Raw genomic sequence first — 23,496 nt, 5'->3', positions numbered from 1 at the left:
TGCTATTCCGCTATTCTTCCTATTAGAAGTTTAGGAATTAATTGCCAGCTGGGTGTTAACAATGGGGGATGGGGGACTCTACACAGAATTTATTACAGTATGAGACTGCAGAGACCCCCCCCCCCCCCCATTTTCCAGTATTTACTAAAACATGTCAGGAGTGGAGACAGGCCCCCTTGAAATGATTATTTCTAGCCACCACTAGGGGGAGCTTAGTGCATACACACGGAGATCAATAGTGCAGAAAGTACACAGGCTCCCTCTGGTGGTGGCAGCAGAAATTGCATCATTTAATTCTTGCTGCAAAGCTCTGATCACTATAAAGATATATTAGGAAATTAATGAATATAGATTGCTGGCCCTTTAAGCAACATGGTGGTAAAAGGTGTAGATTTAGTTTTGACTGTTTTCTTTTGGATCGGTATCTGTTCTATCTGCTCCCCTAAATTGAGGGGGCTCGGTATTATGTGTGTCTTGTCCCTCTGTTCTGCTCTGACCTACCTTCTCTATTGTCTCTTGTAGCGGCCATGCCTTTTGGATGTATCAGTGTCCGCAATGAGAAAACATACAACTGCTTCTCGGATATCACAGACAAGTATGAGATTGGCCAGCTCCTCTGTTCGTGAGTATCGTGCCTCTGGCGACTTTCATCACTTCTTTTCCACTGGTTGATTTAACATTGCGTATCTATTCACTATACCTGTGCCCCACAGGAAGGAGTTTTGTGAAATATGCCTCGCCCGAGAGATGCAGACTGACCGTGTCTACGTCTGCAAAAAGTTCCTGAAAAAAGATGGCCGAAAAGTGAGAAGAGCAGCAAAGAATGAGATAATGATACTAAAAATGTAAGAAAACAGCTTCATACATATATATATATATATATATATATATATACACACACATACGCTATTCCTTTTCATCGGTTGCCTCTTATCTCTTTATCAGCTATAATCAGTGACTTACCTGCATGGTCTATTGGAGTCTGAGGTAGTCTCAAATACACCTCCTGCCTCATCGGAGGTGCTGATTTGTTCTTCCCCCTACAGATCTGCTTGTTTAGATCGGCTCCCGTGTTCCAGAACAAGACCATCTGAGGCTCACCAGAACAGGTGGGATAGCTCTGCTCATTAAGGGCAAAGCTATCCAATGATACTGGATAAGCTGCTCTCACAATGGGGGACCACAAATCGTGTCTTATGCCTCTGTTACTTATGCTGTATCAGCCTAAATAGGTCTGTGTAGAGGTACAGAAAGCCCTGTGACTACCTCTATACATGTACCCAAATAGTGGTCACCCAGGGAGGAAGTCAAATGATTGATAGTCAGCATGAAGTACTACAGCTTGATGAATGTCCTAAACAATTAACCTTAGAAGAACCAGAACCAGGTTTTCATTTACGCTGCGGCAAATGTTCACTTTTGTGTCCTAACTCTGCCTCTAAATACCCCGACCAAGGTAAAGATGCTTGTTGCCCCCAGCTATACCGCTGACTTAAGTCTCGATACCCACAGACCCAGATGCACATTCAGCTGGTGATTTGGATGTATTCGAAGCTTAGTATGCCATCATTTGATTACCCTATTAGGATATTTGGAACCCCCATCAATTAGCAGGAAAGAATGTCTTTAGAGGACCCAAAATGTCCATACATTATGAAGATAGTACATTGATTTCAATGGTCATCGTGTGATACTTAGTTTCTGCTGTAGTGGTGGAAATGAAACACTTAGGCCTCATGCACACGACAGTATTTTTTCACGGTCCGCAAAAACGGGGTCCGTAGGTCCGTGATCCGTGACCGTTTTTTCATCCGTGGGTCTTCCTTGTTTTTTGGAGGATCCACGGACATGAAAAATGAAAAAAAAATCTAAGTCAAGTTTGCCATTGAAATGATAGGAAAAAACGGACACGGATCACGGACACGGATGCCAATCTTGTGTGCATCCGTGATTTTTCACGGACCCATTGACTTGAATGGGTCCGTGAACCGTTGGCCGTGAAAAAAATAGGACAGGTCATATTTTTTTCACGGCCAGGAAACACGGATCACGGATGCGGCTGCCAAACGGTGCATTTTCCGATTTTTCCACGGACCCATTGAAAGTCAATGAGTCAGTGAAAAAAAACGGAAAACGGCACAACGGCCACGGATGCACACAACGGTCGTGTGCATGAGGCCTTACTCCCAGGTTTTCTGTCAGATTACAGCTAATCGCTGAGGTCCACTCAGCAGAACACCCTGTGACTAGTTTATGTCTACTAGAAAGGCATTTGTAAATGGTGGATAACCCCTTTACTGGAGACACAAAGAGCCAGAAAAAAAAAAAAACGTATAACTACCAGGCGCCACACACGAGTCACCGTATTTTTCGCCCTATAAGATGCACCTAGGTTTTAGCAGAGAACAATAAGAAAAATATATATTTTTCATCTGATCTGAGTTTTTTTCTTATTTTTCATTAGCAGAGACGAAAAGAAAAAAATATATTTTTCATCAGACCCCCAATGCTTATCTGACCTAAGATTCCCGATCCTCATCAGACCTCCAAATCAGACCCCAATGCTCAGATCAGACAACACAAATCAGACTCCCAGTGTCAGCCCCCCGTGCTCAGATCAGACCCCCCATGCTCGAATCTGCCTCCCGTGCTTAGATCAGACCCCCCCATGCTCAGACCAGACTCCCATGCTCAGATCAGACCCCCCAATGCTCAGATCTGACCCTCCATGTTGAGATAGGACTCCCCCCTACTCAGATCTGGCCCCCCCTGCTCAGATCTGGCCCCCCCATGCTCAAATCTGACTCCCAATGCTCAGATCAGACCCACAATGCTCAGATCAGACCCCCATTGCTCAGATAAGATCCCCCCCCCAATGCTCAGATCAGACCCCCATTGCTCAGATAAGATCCCCCCCCCCCATGCTCAGATAAGATCCCCCCCCATGCTTAGATCAGTATCCCCAATGCTCAGTACTATAATTTAAAGAAACCGCCTACCTCTCCTGATCGGGCACCGGGCTTCTGATCAGGCACCTGCTACTCTGCAGGTCTGACACGGTCCCCACTGCGACCTGATGCGCACAGCGTCAGGTCATAGTGTGCGTCTCCACGTACTACATGCGCATCAGGACGTAGTGGCGAGCGAGCTGGACCTGCAGAGTAGCAACGGTGCCTGATCGGGAAAGGAGATTTGAGAATGGGTGGGGTGTAGAGTACACTGGCCTGACTTCTTCCCAGCTCCACCGCTAGAGCCGCACTTGAAGAGGCAGAGAGCCGCATGCAGCTCGAGAACCGCGGGTTGGCCACCCCTGCCATAGACAATCTTGAATATGGCTTAGCCTTTATGGTTGTGACTGTGAGATAAGCTCTAAGCTGGGAAAGGAAAAACGAAACAACATTATCTTGGGTTCTTCTTGAGTCAATATATAACAACTTGATTGGATTACGGTCAATGAGAAGCTAGGCTGCATCATTATGAGTCACTGGCGTCCCCAGAGTTGGTGGCTATGAATCTCATAAGCCTTCCAGCTTTAATAATGTACAGCCATCTTCTCTCAGTAAGCAGTTTTATTGAGATTATTTTTTTATGACAAATTGTGAATCTTCTAAGAAGAAAGAAATCATGTGGACTACACCCGGCGGTCCTTGCATGCATGTTAGAAGATGAGGGTGATTGTCTTTTTATGCCCACAGTTTATGAGGATGAGGCTGTGTTCACATCTGTGTTACAAGCCTTCGTTGCAGAAAATACGGGAAAAAAAATAGCGCTGCATGCATCAGAATGTGCTATGCCTGGTGGGAACTGTACTTTTTCCACAATGCAGTACAGCAGAGTACACAATGTACAGACTAATGCTAGCCATACACTTAAAGGGGTATCCAGGTTGCACTGCTGGCCACTTCCGAGATTACGTGCCTGGCGTTAGTATCCGCAGTGCATGCGTGAGTGTGAATCCCTTCTTAGCGCTGTGGGTTCTAACCCCAGACTAGGATCACGTGTCCAGTGTATGGCACATGATCCCAGAAGTGGTTGCTGCATGGGATCGTGGTGCAACCCGGATAGCCCCTCTAAGACTTCTTAATCTATGGGGAGAGGACAGAAAGCAGCTGCTACACATCTCTGGCAGCAGCTTATCTTCCTAAGAACAAAAGGATCAGGCATGTTGAAATCCAACATGCCCGACACCTCCCAGTGGAGGAGTGTTAAAGAGGACCTGTCACCTCTCCAGACATGTCTTCCCCATGTAATAACGATTCTGGAGCCTCTATTCTTATTGCTCTTTGGTTATGCCATTGCTTTGTTATTTCTGCTAGAAGTTTATGAATGGATTACCAGCAGCTTGCAGTAAGGGTACAGATGGGTGTTACCAGTGTGTGTGGGGGGGTGTCCTTGGTCCTTGCACAGTCCGACACCAGCAGCACTGATTGGACAGAGTCAGACTACTGGTAACACCCAGCAATATCTTGCGTGTAAACTGCTGGCAATTTGTCAACTATTAGCAGGAATATTATAGGAATGTCACAAGACAGAGTCATAAGAATAGATGCCTTTGAATTGGTATTACATGGGGAATGCAGGTAGTTACTAAAACGGACATGTCAGCAGAGGTGACAACTCCTCTTTAAATGGAATGTCTCACTTCAGCAAATGGCATTTATCATGTAGAGAAAGTTAATACTGTACAAGGCGCTTGCTAATGTATTGTGATTCTCCATATTGCCTCCTCTGCTGGCTTGATTAATTTTTTCCATCGTATTGTACACTGCTCGTTTCCTGGGGTTACGGCCACCTCTGCAGCGCATATATGAGGTGGTCGGGATGGGAGCTCCCGGGCATGCTTACCTATGCACGATTTCATGTTCCCACCCACCAGAGAGGCCGGTGCATTCTCCTATAGTGTGCAAGCACGACCACTGCTGCTGGATTTCAGGGTGGTCGTAAACCCCTGCATATGAGCAGTGTATAATACAATGCAAAGGAGGCGATATGGGCAATCACAATACATTAGTAAGTGCCTTGCATTAACCGTGTCTACATTATAATTGCCATTTGCTGAAGTGAGACAACCCATTTAAGAATTCCCTGAGCATATTAGATCTGCCTAAACTGGCAGTTCACCCTACATCTGATGTGTGTGGCAAGCTTCAGAAAATGGAGCTCCAGATACTCACTGGGCATTGCTTTGGCCAGGGTGTTTAGATTTAGGGCTATGGCAGCGAACGTCATTTTGCCTTCAAAGTCACAGTCATCATTGCTCTTGCCAGAGAGCAGAGCATCCTGGGAGTTTAGAAAACAGCCACACAGATAAAGCTGCCACCTGTCTGCCCGCGGTGTGAAGTTGTCTGTTTTCCACAGCAACCAGCGACATTTTATTTTTCCACTTTGGATGACAAGAGAGAAGACAAAACATGATGACTTAAAATTAGATAAGCAAAATATATGCCAAGCCATCCAACAGCTTATGCAGCGATATGTCTATTTGGGTTACTCCCCAGATGGGCCCGTCTACGCTTACTAAGGTCTCTGCTTTTGATGATTATCTTAGAGGTTGGGTTTCCTATTCAGATTTCTAGTAATTGAGCTCCCGAGGGCTTCCCCGTTTTTGCCGTTAGTAAATTTCTTCTAGGACTTGTACATATTTATTAGTACAGAACAGGGCTATCAATCAAACCCCGCACAGCTAGAAATCCATTAATATTTTACTCTATTCTGGCTCCCGTCGTCTGTTTTCTAATTTCGGGGAAAGTAATCTTGGCCATTTGCCTGCCCACACTTGCTTCCTCCTTATGTCTACTACGTGCAGGTTTACGCTTTCACTGCGTGCATCAGTTTATTCTGCATTTTCGACTGTATTGCAGCTAGAGATACAGCACTGGGTACTAAAAACTCATTTAAATTAAGTTTTTCATGTGTCATCCCACAGCTCCATGTAGAACAGCAATTACGATAAGGATCCTTGTTCATCCTGAGCTTTCTGTTTAATGAATAGAATTCCAGTGAAGACTGACACTCACCTAGGGGGAGCAGAGGGACATGTAAATGCAGTGTCACTTGCTATTCAGGGGTCTGTGAAAATCTACGCAACATTCTTTATGGTGCCTGTAATCTAGTTATCACACAGCGGAAGGCCAGGATACGTCAGTAATGGCGGCACGCTGCATCTCATCTTGGGCTCATTCCTGTTTTTCGATTTAACCCCCCACCCCCTTCCTTCTGCTGAATTATTCTAGAAGCAGCAAAGATCATTTTATTTCTGCAGCTGTAAACACATTTATTGGCTCCCTAGATACAAGTGTGTGCATGTGCAGGCAGCGCGGAGAACCTGGGGTAGGGGAATATCAGTTGCATGTTTTATAGGTCTGTAAACAATGGAATATAAATGATAAAAACGGGTTCACATCGGGTCCGTACATGGAGAGTCATGCCACTCCTGATACATGCCGCCCCCTGAATTAAAGGGCATTTGCCTGTAAAAAAATATGAATTAAATTAATTTTATTTTTCAAGATTAACACCTTCTGGAAAAGTTGAGTGACACCCATTATGGCTGCTACTACAGCTTTCCCAGGTGTCACTCAGCTTTCCCAGGCTCCTGAATGGCAACTCTGCCTCATTCTGCGCGGTGGCATGATCCAAAGTCACTGCGGACGGCCTAACTTTATGCATCAATCATTAGAGACCTTGCCAGAAGCAAAATCTGTACCGGAGCCCACCTCCATCTGTCCTGTGACATTTATATTATTGCTATGCTCTTACACTGCTTAGGGGCCTCATGTGCGACTGCAACACCTACTGTTAAACCCCATAGAGTAGGGGGATTCTAGTAACAGCATGGATGACATCACTATGTTCGGCACAATGACTATCACCTGTTACCTGTGCCCTAAAAGCAGAACAACCTCTTTTGACGATTATATTAGAGGTAGATTTCTAATAAAGCACCTTACGCCTATTGGTTTATTTCATGGCGTCTATAAACGTCCACAGTTTTTATTTTTCGTTGTATTTTTTTTTTTACAAAATAGTGTGCTTGAGCAACACCTTTTTATGACATTTTTTTCAAGCTATGTGTTTTTCTATAGAAAGTGCAACAAAACACTTAAAACAATGGGTGTCTATGGGAAAAAAAAACTCAAAAAATTGGTCCAAAAAAGACACACCCAAAGCATTCTGCGCTAAAAAAAAAAAAAGGCCATTGTTTCCAAAAAACACAATGCAAATGAAGAAAAAACGCAACTTAATAAAAACATGTTTGCGCTGCATTTGATAATTCCCTTAGACTTACAGCCAGTCTCTGAAGGCAGTTTTTTTTGCAAGAAAAACACAAAATTCCTTAAAAAACGCAAAAAAAAAAAAAAAAAAAAAGGCTTTGTGGAACGACCCTGAGGGATAATTTCAGGCAATTTATTGATGTAGTGTGAGGCATTGATTAGTTTAGGCGTTAAATAATCCACTGACCGCTTCATATGAAGCCATCTTCTGTGTGGGACAGAAGGGGGACCTTTTTGGGTCCTTCAAGTGTTGCCTCCTTTCATCAAACCTAAAAAAAGTGTAATTTAAAGGGATTATCCAGGAATTTGATATTAATGGCCTATCCTCAGGATAGGTCATCAATATCTGATTGGTGGGCATCTGTAGGACCCAGCTTTTTGAAGAGACCCCGGCGCTCTGTGAGTACTTAGGCTTCTTCCTAGGCCAGTTCTGTCACCATACATTGGTCAAGTGGCCAGGGGCGCAGCTCAGTCCCATTCAAGTGAATGTGCCTGAGCTGCAATACCAAGCACAGCCACTATGCAAAGTACAGCGCTGCTCTTAGTAAGCTGTTAGAAGACTGCAGTGCAAGCTAATCATCAGGGATGCTGGGAATCTGATATCAATGACCTATCCTGAGGATAGGACATCAATATTACACTTCCAGTTACAATTTCCTATACCCAATGAGCAATGTGTTGGCTATTCTGGGCGCAGTGACCGCCTTCGATGTATCACTCTGACAGACCGCAGAGATCAGCAGGGATCGTCTCTTTCATGCATATTTATCAGCTGTTTGCCCCAGTTTCCTCTGACACAATGGCCACTTGTGTTTTTGTTTACGGCACAATTTGCTGACGTCAGCAGTTTTAAAAATACAGAACAATAGGTAAGTGGGACGGCCTGTATGAAAGCCGCTGCGCCATGGATGATATTCCCGGCAGGTTTACGCGCTGTTAATGAGCGCATCTCAGCGACTGTCACACAGGTGCTCCCATTTATACATTGAGGCTGCTCGCCTGCTGACAAGTACATTCTCCAGATAAATGTGCATTAAAATATAGTGCCACCATTAGTAGAGTATTTTTAGCACCACCCTTAATATCACGGCAGATTTATATAGAAGCTGGAAGTTTATTGTGATGGGAAGTTCATTACTTGGCTGCGTGGAGAGAAGACGTCAGCTTAGGTACTGGTAAACTGTTTTGCCTTTAACGCCTTAAGGACCGAGCCTATAATAGCATTAAAGGGGTATTCCATCGCAGTCATCCATGGCAGAGAATAGTTGTTTGTGGCGGCCAGGGTTACGAAAACAACCGAACGGACTGCTCATAAAGGATTACTACTAATACCTGTGTGCAGAATGCTGCTGCTTTCTCTCTGGAGACTGCCTGGTGTGAGCTGTCCTCTTTGAGTGCTACCCCCTCTCCCCACTCTGATCAGCCATGCACAACGTCCTCCCCCTCCCTGCTGCTATTGCAAAGGATCCTTTAGACGGGCTCACGCATAGTCATAATCATCATGGGTTGAAGATTGACTATTGCTTAAGACATTTTTTACTGGGCCGGATGGGGGCGAATTCGATTGTTCAGTCCCCATACAGTCGGCATGTTGTCAGCAGCACGTAGCCAGATTACATGGGGCGATGTGCTGCTCAAAATTATGATTTGCTCATGTGTCACCTAATCACTGCCATGTTTACACAGGCCAATGATTGGGACAGAGTGTTCTTATAGATGATTCTTTGGCAGATTATCAGCCTGTGTAAAAGGGCTTTAACATTGAGAGCAGGGAGGGGGAGAGCAGAGAGAACTGTCAGACAAAGAGCTGACCTGTGACGGATTTTCCTGAGATAAATAACCTATCCAGTGGGCATAGATATATTAAGTATAACATGGTGATGCAAAATAATAGTAAACACAACACCTACAAAAACAGCATCAACCAACCAACATATATATAAAACATAATATATTTTTAGACTCATCATAGAAAAAGCAAGTAATATGATAAAACAGGGGAAATAATGAACTAAAGATTGCAACAAGCTGTTGTAAGTATACAAGTATAATTGGGTCAAAAAAAATGTACAAATAAGCAGCTATAATGCTTGCAAATCATATACACTGGTCAACACAGGGCAAGTAAATAAGTAAAAAAAAATAACAACCGGTAAGTACCAGCATAAACTAATCCTGGTGACCAGAACTTAGAATGAGCAAGTTACATCAAAATTACAAACACCATGTTAGTAATGCTGACTGCAGGCCGGGCCTGCCAACGCGTTTCGCCAGTGGCTTCTTCAAGGACATGAGGCACTTCAGGGGATTTGCAAGCATTATGGCTGCTTATAGGTACTATTTTTGACCTATGTATACTGTTATACTTACCGCAGTTTGCTGCTATCTTTAGTGGACTATTTCCCCAGTTTTATCACATTACGTGCTTTTACTGAGTCTAATAAAGATCATATTTTACATGTATTTTGGTTGGTGGATGTTGTTTTTGTCAGTGTTGGATTTCTATGAGATGCAGCAGTGCCAGCAGCTAGGCGAAGGACTTACACACACTCTGCAGAAGTAGTGTTTTAGGAAATGCTTAATGAAGACTTTTGAAAGTTTTTAGGAAATGAACTACAAAAAAAAAATATCAGTGCAAAGGTGTCCATAATCTTTAAAGAAGAATTTTGAAAGTGTGAATGGAGAAGAAAACACATGGAATTAGGAGCTTGAAGATCAACTTCTGCAGCCAGACGTTTTTTTCCCCTGCAGTGGAAGTATAGTGTTGCATGCTGGCCATTCAGATAAATGGTTGGCCATATAGGTGGGCCAGGATCCCGCTCTCTACTTTGAATCATGTATGATGCCTATACTACCTACTAGGGCAAATGGAGAGGGGTGGTCATCGTGGGCTAACCCCTTTAAGGAGATTTAATAGGAAATGCTGTAAACACGTAGCTCAGAATTTCAGCTTAGTTGTTAGGCTGAGTTCACATCAGCGTTCAGCCGTTATAGGAGCAGGAGAGCGGAAAGGATGGATTTGGCACATTACTGAGCCGAACGGAGCCTATGGACCCCATAGACTATAATGGGGTCCGTTAGGTTTCCGTTCAGAGGAAGATTTTTGAAGCAGAGACAAAAGTCATGCATGCACAACTTTTGTCTCCGCTTCAAAATCATCTTCTGAGCGGAAACCTAACGGGCCCCTTTGTAGTCTATGGGGTCCGTAGGCTCCGTTCGGCTCAGTTATGTGCCGAATCCATCCTTTCCGTTCTCCTGCTCCTATAACGGAGCAGAACGGAAAGGCTGAACGCTGATGTGAACTCAGCCTAAGTGGTTCCTTCCAGCTGAATGTTGCTCAATATTTCATGTAGATTTAGAGTGTAAAATGCTGTAAAAAGAGTTTTCCTATTGCTTCAGTGACCCCTCCATCTTTGTCCTGGAGCGCTACAGTCTATAATCTCTACGTCTTTATATCTATGTGTTTTTAATATCTTTACTGGATAATGAAAGAGACCTGCTGTCTCTCAGTGACAGATGTATGCCCCATAACAGCTGCTCATTGTTAATCCCACACATTATGTAATCTTCACAACACAAAATTTAACAAATATGGCATTGGTCTCCAACCTGTGGTTCATCAGTTGTTGCAAAACTACAACTCCCAGCATGCTCAAGCAAAAACAAGAGGGCCGCTGGTTGGAGAACAAGGATAAATGGTATACCAAGAGACGGGGACGATGGGAAGGATGCGCTGGTATTTTTTTTTACTGTTTTATGTCTTCTCTACTATTCCTCTACTCTAGGGTGAATCATCCAAATATCCTGCAGCTGATCGATACTTTTGAGACCAAGAAGGAATTTTACATTATTCAAGAATTGTACGTTTCAAGGCGGAGTATAATATATATTTATGATATACTTTATATGTAACATAGTACATATTACATAAGGCCGAAAAAAGACATTTGTCCATCCAGTTCGGCCTGTCATCCTGCAAGTTGATCCAGAGGAAGGCAAAAAAAAAACCCTGTGAGGTAGAAGCCAATTTCCCCCACTTTAGGGGAAAAAAAAATTCCTTCCCGACTCCAATCAGGCATCAGAATAACTCCCTGGATCCCCGACCCCTCTCTAGTAGCTATAGCCTGTAATATTATTACGCTCCAGAAATACATCCAGGCCCCTCCTGAATTCCTTTATTGTACTCCCCATCACCACCTCCTCAGGCAGAGAGCTCCATAGTCTCACTGCTCTTACCGTAAAGAATCCTCTTCTATGTTTGTGTACAAACAAACCTTCTTTCCTCTAGACTCAGAGGATGTCCCCTCGTCACAGTCACAGTCCTGGGGATAAATAGATGATGGGAGTAGATCTCTGTACTGACCCCTGATATAGTTATACATAGTAATTAGATCTCCCCTCAGTCAGTCTTTTTTCTAAAGTGAATAACCCTAATTTTGATAATCTTTCAGGGTCCTGTAGTCCACCCATTCCAGTTATTACTTTAGTTGCCCTCCTCTGGACCCTCTTCAGCTCTGCTATGTCTGCCTTGTTCACAGAAGCCCAGAACTGTACACAGTACTCCATGTGTGGTCTGACTAATGATTTGTAAAGTGGTAGGACTATGTTCTCATCACCGCCATCTATGCCCCTTTTGATGCAACCCATTATCTTATTGGCCTTGGCAGCAGCTGCCTGACACTGGTTTTTGCAGCTTAGTTTGCTGTTTATTAAAATTCCTAGGTTCTTTTCCATGTCAGTGTTACCGAGTGTTTTACCATTTAGTGTGTACAGGTGACTTGCATTATTCCTTCCCATGTGCATAACTTTACATTTGTCAGTGTTAAACCATGATACTACAGAATGTGTAGACCAAACTTTTTCTCTGACAGTCCCTGAGTGTCTATCACCCAGTGTGTATTATGACAGGAAGAGCCATACTTGAGATTTCTGCAATGATTGAAGTGGACAGAACTTGTGCTTTGGCGTCTTAGGGTAATGCATTCTGTCTCACAGGGCCACAGGAGGAGATGTATTTGACTGGATCCTGGAGCAAGGCTATTACTCTGAGAAAGATGCCAGTAATGTGATCCGCCAGGTTCTGGAGGCTGTAGCCTATCTGCACAACCTCCATATCATCCATCGAAACCTAAAGGTATAACATCAGTCATGCTATACTGTGATTGACAGCACTGGGGGGTGACCTCAGTTCAGTACGGGAGCTCTTTTTTTCAGAAGTATTGGCTCTTCTCTTTACGGTTTTAATTAGTGAGAGATGGCAGAGCTATATTTATGATTAGACAGGACTTGGCGCAGAGACAGGGAGGGTAAAGTCAGACGGTGCAGTCAAATGGCATTTTTTTTTTTTTTTTTTAAAGCTGCAACTCGACTGCACCATCTGAATGACCCTTCAAGAATTCCTCTATTGAAAGTTGATTGATTGGATACTGTATAAGACCTTTCATTGGGGTGATGCATTCATTGCTGGTTAAGTTGTGGGACATGGAGATTTAAGCTATAATAAGGTATTCAGGAGAACACAGAGGGACAGACTAATTAACACTTCTAGAAAAAGTCCTATTTTGTGCCACAATTTGCAACTTTTCCCCCTCTTTCCGACTCCATCACCACTTTTGTAAATCGTGAGTAAAATGTGGGTGAAGCTGTGGGTGGGACCCCAGTTGCTGACGCATTAAGCAATATGTGTGCCAGAAAACTGGCACACATTACAATGAAAATCTACTCTAGATCTCTGATGGAGTAGGTCTCAATTCTGGTGAATGGGTGGCCCAAAATGTGCCACAATTAGTAAAAGGTGTGGATCTTTTAGACATTATGGTGCAACTGTCACGGTAGGTAAGATAAGGGAACAGGAAACGGCAAAGCAAACAAAACAACTGACTAGGCCCCAAAAGCTAGGAAACAAAGGGGTCACCTCCTAGCAATCCCTAAAAGACTTTCCCTACGCTGCTATGCCCATGTGCATATCTCGATGGTAGATATGCACATGCCCACGTACCTAAAGCTGTAACACACTGGACCAAACCCTCAGCAGTAGGGAAAGGGAAAAGTGACTACCAGCTCCTTCAACCACCGAAGGAGCTAGCGTCACTCTAGGGGCCTAGTAAAAACAGACACAGAAGCAAAAAGGACTTATCTATAGATGAGTTGGAGCAGACGATCCACCAAACCTTCCAGCGCTCAAACAAGGAAGAACTATAACCCACAAAGGCTATAGGGAGAGGGAGGAAAAAATAGCCTCCCCAATGACCAAACGAACCACACCTGATAGGAGGTGGGATTCTGTTCAAACCCAAAACAAACTGTCAGATCGAGTCACGTGCAGCAACTCTGACAGATCGTCCCAGAACACCCACAGGACAGGGCGTGACAGCAACTCATGGCAGCACAGGGCCAATTAAGACCAGCATATACTATGCCAGTCTTAAAGAGGTTTTCCGACTTTTATACTAATGACCTATCCTTATCCCAACCATTTTATAGAGTGTTTAATCCAGTATGGAGTGTATATGTAAAGAGGAGTATGGAGGTACAAAATGTGGTGCATTTATTGGAATGATGTCAGTGTCTTGACTGTTCTAGAAAGAATAGCATCACAGCAATACACGCAGCTTAACTCTCCAGTGTAAAGGGGTTTAAAGGGACTGAAGGGAGATACGAGTGATGCTGACGGACCCTAATGTATGTCTCTGTTTCCCCCAGCTGGAGAATTTAATGTATTACAATCACAATACTCACTCCAAAGTTGTCCTGCGAGACTTTTACCTTTCGTGTTTCGAGAGTGGAGAAATTACAGAACCGTGTGGAACCCCTGAGTATTTAGGTAAGCCGCTAGAATCTGTCTGGAGATGTCATAATGGCAGAGTGGATTATTTAGCATAAAAATAAATTTCCTTAAAAATAAATATATGAAAAACGCATGGACATATAAGTATTAAGTTGTCATTATGTGTGGGGTATTTTAGTCTTCCACTTAGCAGTGTTTAAAGTGTAGCTGTCATTTCATGTTTTTTTTGTTTTCAATACAGTATAGGGGCTGTTAAACATTTTATAATATACTTTACTAGGGAAAGGTGTTTCTTTTTTACTAGAGTAAGTACAAAGACTCTCCTTAGCAACAGTCTGAGCATTGCAAGAGAGAGTCTGTCTTCATCGTTCTACTGAGCGCTGAAGATAACTAAGGAAACATACAGAGACTTACCTCTTATCTCACTGCCCCTGCCTCCCTATGTATACACTCCCTGCCTGTGTCCCTGCCTACAGTATGTGCCAACTGTGTACATTTCTCACTTCCCTGTGCTTCTCGGTTAGTTACTGCATGCAGAGAAGAGAGAGAACACAACTACTGCACTTAGTGCTGACAGTGAGTTAGTCTCCATTCCGCTCTGGAGGCCGCCTGCAGCGTTTTGCTGTCCGCTTGACGAAACTGAGCAAAACGGATTCTCTGGCACAATAGAAAACGGATCCGTCTCCCATTGACGTTCAATGGAGTTCATGGCGGATTCGTCTTGGCTATGTTACAGATAATACAACCGGATACATTCATGACGGATGTGTAACAGAAGCCCTCTGTCTGTTGGAATATTGTGGATTTTGGGGTACTTTTTGTTGCGTTATAAAAAAAAATGGGGTTTACTGTCTGGAGATGATTAGGTTGCCTACAGTGTCTGACCTAATTATCTCCCAGTCATGGGGGAGACATTGTGTGTCCTGTATGGGGGTCTTTATACACAATGTGGTTTTACTGTCTGGAGATGATTAGGTTACCTACAGTTTCTGACCTAATTATCTTCTAGTCAGAGGGGAGGCATTGTGTGTCCTGTAAGGGGGTCTTTATACTCAATGTGGTTTTACTGTCTGGCGATGATTAGGATACCTGCAGTGTCTTACCTGATTATCTCCCAGGCAGAGGGGAGACATTGTGTGGGAATGTCCCGGATTGTGTGATTATTTCCATTGGTCTGTGTGGTTGTCACGTAGTTCTCCATCAGGTCCACAGGGGAGTTCCCCTTCCATGGAGACGTGTATATAAGGCCAAGGGTGGCACCAATAAATGTTGATCTTCTTACCCTCAACTCGCAGCCTCGTCTCGTGTTGTAGGGAACAGCTATATCACTACTAGCTCTTGTAAGTAGTGATGGGAAGTTCGGATCTTTCAGATGAATCGGTTCATTTGAATCAGCTCATTCAAATGAACCGATTCATGAATCGGATCTTCGGTTCACTTCCTGAGCCGGCTCTCAAGTGAACCGAAGGTCAGGAGGGACTGGCTCCTGGCAAACACAGCTCTGCTGCAGTGAATGCAGTGAAGCAGACTGTGATGTAGTGGCTATAGTTATTGCAGGGACTCAGATAATTGTCTGAGAGTTTTAGTTAACAGAATCGTGTCACCGAGTCCCTACCAGACTTCCTGCACTGCTACAGCATGTAGCAGAGCTGTGTGTGTACAGGGTGCATGTAGCAGTGTAGCATGATGCTACACTGCTGCATGCACCCTGTACACACACAGCTCTGCTACATGCTAGATTAATGCCCCCCCTTCCCCCCGGACGGACTTACAGGGAGCCGCAGAGCAGGGAGCCTGGCAGGGACTCGGTGACTCACGGTTCTTTTAACTCAAAGAATCAAATGAGTCTCTGACTCATTCGATTCTTTTAACTAATAGACTCAGCCGATTCTCTGAGTCCCTGCGACTCCCCCTGTGCTGGGAGTCAGTGCTGGCTGCCTCTGATTGGTTGGAGGGCGGGGAGGGGCTAGCGCTAGTCCACTGTCGGCTCCTATTACACTGCCTGCTGCTGCCTCTATGCTGATCTGTCATCGCTAAGTGCTGGAACCCTGTTCTTGTCTCACTTTCATGCTAAGAGAGAACGAGATTGCCAGCGCTTAGCACTAACAGTAAGTATGCTGGGACATAGTACACTTATTGTCAGCGCTTACAGAAAAGGTTCTGTTCTTCTCTCTCGTCCTTGAGCTCAGTAACTGAAATGCACAGGGAAGTGAAAACTGTACAGAGCTGCCAGCAAAGCAAGTCAGATAGACAGGGAGACAGGCAGAGGGAACACATATGGATCCCGGGGTTGGGGTTGATAAGAGGCAGGCTGAGAAGCCTGCCTCTGTATGTTTCACATAGTCCTCTTCAGGAGATTTCTGCTGTGGTTTAGCATTTTGTATGCTCTGTGGATTTAGCTATATTCAAGGTGTAGAACCTAATGTGATTTTTTTTTTTAGCATTTTCCCTTTTTGAAACAGAATTAGAATATGAATGCCAGGGAACAAAAATGCTGTGGTTTTTACCCAACTTTGCGCAGACCCTGAGTGGCATATAAGCACACTATTCTGCAAGTACACACATTCCTCTTTCCCCTGCTTCCCGAAGTTCCCGTCTCCTACTCCTCTACTTATGTACTGTATCACTGTGGTTCTGCCATTACCGTCATGAACCAGGAAGCTCACAAAGAACATTAGACTTTTCCTGATCAAGAAGGGCTGCAGAGTAAAGCATTACATATATGGGAATAGCAATGATCTCAGACATCTTGAACTACAGGATTATTATATATGTTCTGATAACAGGCTATCACCTTTGTCTTGCCAGCCCCTGAGGTGGTGTCCCGGCACAGATATGGCCGTCCGGTTGACTGTTGGGCAGTTGGTGTTGTTATGTTTATCCTGTGAGTTGCAGGGTGGTGGTACATTATTGAATAGTCCTTCAGTTGGGTGACCGGCCCTTTATCACATCTACGTTTTTTTTCAGTCTTTCAGGGAACCCTCCTTTCTATGATGAAAATGAGGAAGAAAACAGCGAGAATCACAACAGGAAAATTTTCCGCAAAATTCTGGCTTGTGAATATGAGTTTGACTCGCCATATTGGGATGTCATCTCTGTATCAGGTACGTGCTAAATCCTCAAAGTGACCCCGGAATAATCTCTAATGGGCAGGGTCTATTAGTCGGGTCTCTAATTCTCAGGGGTAAGTTGGGTAGTAAGAGTACCTTTGTCATATAATTTGTGCATATTTTCTATGTATACTGCTTCTTGCTATAGTTATGCTGTATATGGCATATGTATATGTGCTCTAGTATGATTAACTGCCAAATAATGACGTATGTAGCCGCTAGGCTTCGCTATTACTTGTATGTTTTGCTGTTTCTTAAAAGGCCCAATCATTCACCATAGATTTATTTCCAACAGCAAAGGATCTTGTGTCTCGTCTGATGGAGATGGACCAGGAACAAAGAATAACGGCACAAGAGGCATTAGGGCACATCTGGTAAGAGTTCAGGGCGTTCACAGTAAAAAGTTAATTTATCTAAGTAATAGAATTTCACTATCTTGCTTTATTTCTCTTACCTGCACTAGCTAAGGAGAATCTGGTCAGGCCAAGGGCTGCATCTACAGATGTGGTCCAGCTCTAATGAAGTCAAAATGGTAGCACTTTCTTTATACTTTCTTAAAAAATAATAAATAAAATGGAACTTGAAAGGCATTTTTTCAATCTACATATGATATTCAGTAACTTTCCAGATATTTTTCTTTCCTGTGCTAATCTTGCACACCAATCACATCCAGAGCTGCATTCACAATTGAGACTGCCTTGAGCACAGGACCTATAACAACCAACTGATTTAGGTTTTCCACTATGCCTGGTGTAAACTTTTTCCCCACAGTACAGTACAGTGGAGTATACTATATAGAGCAGGGATCAGCAACCTGAAACTACAACTCCCACCATGCACACACACTTGACTGTTCTTGTAACACCCATAGAAGTGAAAGGAGGATTCTGGGAGTTGAAGGTGAGAACAGCTGGAGTGCTGGAGGTTGCTGATCCCTGATGTAGAGTCCAATCCTGGCCATACAGATAACTGTCACATCTATTTCCTGTGCTCCCCCCATATATGTACATGCATGCTCAGCTGGGCCGGCGTACGTTTTAAATAGGAGTAAGCCGCTACTAGACTCCTCTGACGGTGGCTTATTCCCTGGGAACAAAAGACAAAAGGAGCAGGCATGCTGACATCCAACATGTCTGAACCTTCTTTTCCCTGACTTCTGCTACTGGGGAAGAGGGAAGTTAAGAGGCCCCCAAACACATTATATAGCTGGCCTGTCCCGCCAAAATCAGTAGATTTGGCCAACATTAATCTATAGTGTATGGCCACCTTAAAGGTAATCTGTCACCTCAGACAAGCCCCAAAAAGTACAGTAATACATGTATAACTTGTATTCAGAGCACCTGCCACTGACTCCTGATCAGTAATTTGTATCTCACCCCCATTTACCTGCTGTGCGGCCACAAACCATTGCTGGAATGAGTAGGAAAAACTCCCGTTCATTATGTGTGCATGTACAGGAGTCCTCAATGTATTTTACAGATGGTTTGCAGGGGAACAGGGGTGAGTATCAACATACAAATTAGAGTTAATGGCAGGTGTTCTATATATATATATATTAGTAGCAAGAAACAAAGAGATATCCAGCTCTAAAAATAGTGGTAGAAAAATCAGTATCTCTATTTTGCGGTAATTAAAATCTTCAGTACAGGATGCTTAAGTCAACGCGTTTCAGACCATCATATATTCAAGGTCCTTCCTCATGACAACATAAATATATTAGTGTACTTTATTGTGCTTGCTGGATGTCAGATTACCTTTAAAGAGGACCTTTCACCACTCCTGACATGGCTGTTTCAATAGCTTTATGCTTTCCCCATGTGATAACAATTCTAGAGCATCTATTATTCTTATGGCTCTGTGTTGTGCCGTTCTTTTCTTATTTCTACTAGAAGTTATGAATGAATTGCTAGCAGTCTGCAGTAAGGGTATAGAAGGGGGGGGGGGGGGGGGGAGAGAGATCTATACCTACGGTACCTGCTCCCCATCGTTAGGTTCGGTCTATGTGGCTGTCACTTCCAGTCCCTGCCTCTAAACTTTGTGCACGGGCAGGTTGACGTGTACCACTGCAGCCAATCACAGACCTCAGCGGTGACATGTCCCCTGTTAAATCTTTCATCCAGACATAAAACCAACAGGAAATATACAAACAGCTCCATCCTATCTGTGACTATAAATATAGCGAGCAATACCCCGCTGGTGCTCAGTAACCACCAAATATACACATAGTAAAAACACAAACAACTGTGCACTCAGGCCACGTGCCTGCAGTATAAAATGAGTGATTTAATTGTGCTGAAATATTAAAACTGACTGAACAGAATTTAACAAAAACACAAAGAAATGCATTCACATCACTAGGTGCTAGTACAGCGCCGCTGAATACGCTTGCTCGTCAGCTGGGGGAAAAAAATTACTGTTACAAATCATAGAGAAGCATAAATCTATATTTTGCAAATGAATGCCACATTGTAACAGGCACAAACGTATCGACCATTAAGATATTAGGCCACGAGGATGGAGTGAAGGAGAGTTCAATCCATTCAATGGGATCCCATAAAGCTGTCCAGCGCTGGATAATATAATCCATGAATATAAACTGCTAAGTGCAATGGGGATATATATCGAAATAATCCACTGTAAAGGTCCAGCAACCACAGAGGTTATAACCTGCCAATACAGACACTGAAATTACTGCTGTTTAATAAATGCTATGGAGAAGTGTGTGTGGGGGGGTCCTTTGAGTTTTCCACTAGTGTGAATAGAGCTTCTATTCAATGCATGGCACTCTGCAAAGTGTAAGGAGATGCAGGTCAGGTATGAGCCCTGTATCCGTGCAGTAAGCAACCTCCAACCAGCCACACACAGGCAGCCGGCTAAACTAGAGAATATGAAGCAGCAGTATCATCCAATGCCCACATAGGTATCTCTGATTCAACTGGAGACCAGAAGCTTCAGCTCCTGGTGTAGACAAGCAGGCAGAGTCTGCAGCTCTAAAAACAGAGCGGACGGTGGAAATCTCACATAGGGTCAGCAGCTCGATCTCCTCCATGATCAAAAAGCACGGTGTCTTATGTAATCACCTACGCGTTTTTGTCCAGTGCAAGAAGGAAGCATTTGCAGTAACGTGGGGCTCTTTGAACAGCATCTCCCAACGCATTGAACTTTGCAACTCTATTCACGCCAGAAAACCAAAAGGACCCCTGGTTGATACATTTTGCGCATGTTACTATGTAGCATTCACTTACAAAATATGGATTTACATCTCTCTGCGATTCATAACATAGATATTTGATACAAGCTGCTAGTAAGAGCACGCAGCATTGTACAAATTCTGAAATGTGAATTTATTTGTTGTGTTTTGGTAAAAAAAATCATTTTGGTATTTATATCGCCGATATGTGCCCTCAGCGCTCAAGAACATTGCTTTCCGCCAATCGTTTCTAACAGGAACTCAGAAGAATCTTGAAAGCAGCTCTTGATGTGACTGGAGTGTAATATAGGATGTCACTCAGAATCAGTACAAGTAAAGCCAAGTATTTGCAGTTAGCAGAACACGTTAAGAACAGCTATGACTTACCTTTTGTTTCTCTCACGAATTGCCGTAGGATTTCAGGAAACGCAGCTTCTGAGAGGAATCTCAAAGAAGGTGTCTGCGCCCAAATTGAAAAGAACTTTGCTAAAGCCAAATGGAGGGTGAGTAATGGGTGCCTTGGAAGGTTCCTCATAGCTGGAAGGTGTAAAGTAAGTAACCAATATGCAATTTGTATGGTCTTTGCCTATTACAGAAAGCCATACGAGTCACCACCTTCATGCAACGATTGAGAGCTTCCGAAGGCACAGCTGGACGCCTTCCCGTCACCCCAAGATCTTCCATGAGTGTGTCCCATGAAGTCACCGTGGACGCTTGTCCTTCTCCCCAGTCTTCCCCTTCTCAACACAGCAATCCCAACAGAGTTCTGCAAACCGCTGACTGCGGAGGACATTCATCTGGGCATCCAGAGCTTGGTGGTCCGCCTTAGGGCCCGCTCAAGCCATCCGTTCACACGCAAACCAAATCCAGATCCAGTCAGACATATGTTTTTCTTATGACAAAGTAAGTGGGCAACTTCAGCACGGACATTTGCTAAAAAGAACACCTGACCTGGGAAGAGGGACAGACGGCCCTTGGGAACAAACCTATGACTTGAAGATAGATCCTTGTCTTGCAGCATGGAAACTGACCCCAGACAAGATATTGTTTACTATGTGTCCTACTTCTCTCCTGGTTTTATAAAAGTGACAAGACCAAAACCTTACTACTTGGTGACATTCCACTAACTCTTGGGCAAACGTATCCAAGACTGATACCTAATACTGCAAAGCCCACCAGTCAGCGGGTCTCAGGCAGACCTGCTCTTCACACTCCATGTCCTTCATATCTTCAAACTTAGTTTTGGGTGGGTGACCTGTTGCATGTCATCTGCATGTTAATATGTTTTAGTTTGGACTGCATACCCTTACTCTGCCACAGAGGCCGGTACCCTGGCAGTAAGGGAGGAAATAAACCATACAATAAAGAGAAAGTAAAAACCCACAATCTGTGCCTCATTACAGCTCCCATAATGCAATGCAGAACAAGGTACGTGGCTCATGGTTAAAAAATGTATTTAAAAAAACAAGTGAATCACTGGGTCTATCCACCTAGATCCTCCTTAGAACCATTTAGGGTTGTTTCACACGAGCGAGTCCATTGCGGGAATCACGCTCCGTGTGTGAGTGTGATCCTCCGCTCTGGACTTGTAGGAGCGCACGGCATTATTTTGATTTATAATGCTATGTGTCTCTGCTTGGCCCTTTTTCCACAGAATCATAGTGACATAAAGCTGTCAGTATGATTCTGTAGAAATAAGGTCAAGCAGAGGCACATAGCATTATAAATCATGATAATCCAGAGCGGAGGATCACACTCACACACGGAGCGTGATTCCCGCAATGGACTCGCTTGTGTGAAACAGCCCTTATAGGGAACCTGTCACCAGTTTTATGGTGTCCTAACTAAGGGCAACCTAAATAAGTGACTGATTCTCTTAGCACAATGCTGGGTCACTTTCTTTAATTGACCCAGTCAATCTGCCAACATCTTGTATTGAAAAGCTCCAGCTGATAATGAGTCCTGAATATTCATGAGCGCCTAACTCTCTCCGCCCACCTGCTGCTGATTGACAGTTATTTTCCATATGAATCAGCAGAAGGGGCAGGGGAGTGGCTATAGCTCTGAATTAAATATACGCTGGACTCAATGACATCACTCTGGACTCAAATTAGCTCATTAGCATGCGGCATGTGGCATTTTTGTGTGTATATTATGAGGTAACCATCTGTCACACCAGTAAGTGAATACATCTAAGGTACTTTTTAGTAGTTAATGATTGTATATAATTAGTTAGATTATAATCAAATATCCACATAACAGGTTCCCTTTAAAGTCTCTGACCAACATTCATATTATAAATTTAGAAGAGAGTTCATAATGATTACAAGCTCAGTATGTCGCCCCATTCGGTCTGTACCCTCTGTCATCAGAACAGGTTCATTAATATCACTGTACTGCTGAGACAGTGGGCACATCAAAGTGGGATACAACATTTCTATTGTCTCATCAGAACCATATTCTTTGTTATAAGGCGCAGTATTATAGTAGTTATATTCTTGTATATAGGAGCAGTGTTTTAGTAGTTATATTCTTGTACATAGGAGCAGTATTATAGTAGTTATATTCTTGTACATAGTGGCAGTATTATAGTAGTTATATTCTTGTACATAGGAGCGGTATTATAGTAGTTATATTCTTGTACATAGTGGCAGTATTATAGTAGTTATATTCTTGTACATAGGAGGCAGTATTATAGTAGTTATATTCTTGTACATAGGAGCAGTATTATAGTAGTTATGTTCTTGTACATAGGATGCAGTATTATAGTAGGTTATTTTTCTTGTAAGAGGATGCGTATAGAGTAGTTTATAGCGTGACATAGGGTGCAGATTATGTAGTTATATTCTGTACATAGGAGCAGTATTATAGTATTATAAGTTCTTGTACATAGGAAGCATGTATATAGTAGGTATATTCCTTGTACATAGGGGCAGTATTAGAGTAGTTTATCTTGTACATAGTAGGCAGTATTATAGTAGTTATAATTCTTGTACATAGGAGCAGTAATTATGTAGTTATATGCCTTGGCACATAGGAGCAGTATTATAGTAAGTTATATTCTTGTACATAGGAGCAGTATTATAGTAGTTATAATTCTTGTACATAGGAGGCAGATAATTATAGTAGTTCTAT

General features: G+C 43.3%; 1 protein-coding gene across 1 annotated transcript; it reads left to right on the top strand.

Moving 5' to 3' along the window:
* The first annotated feature begins 506 nt into the window (after positions 1-506).
* LOC122946690 (caM kinase-like vesicle-associated protein) lies at positions 507-21,595 on the top strand. The gene is made up of 10 exons (XM_044306456.1): positions 507-622; positions 714-845; positions 11,060-11,134; positions 12,270-12,408; positions 13,977-14,097; positions 16,870-16,945; positions 17,029-17,165; positions 17,467-17,545; positions 20,777-20,864; positions 20,957-21,595. The coding sequence occupies exons 1-10, from the start codon at positions 528-530 to the stop codon at positions 21,188-21,190; spliced, it is 1,176 nt and encodes a 391-aa protein (XP_044162391.1). The 5' UTR covers positions 507-527; the 3' UTR covers positions 21,191-21,595.
* The last annotated feature ends 1,901 nt before the right edge of the window (positions 21,596-23,496 follow it).

The sequence above is a fragment of the Bufo gargarizans genome, chromosome 9, assembly GCF_014858855.1.
Source record: "Bufo gargarizans isolate SCDJY-AF-19 chromosome 9, ASM1485885v1, whole genome shotgun sequence".
NCBI lineage: Eukaryota > Metazoa > Chordata > Amphibia > Anura > Bufonidae > Bufo > Bufo gargarizans.
The sequence above is the reverse complement of the archived record's forward strand: the minus strand, read 5'-3'. Positions and strand labels throughout refer to the sequence as shown.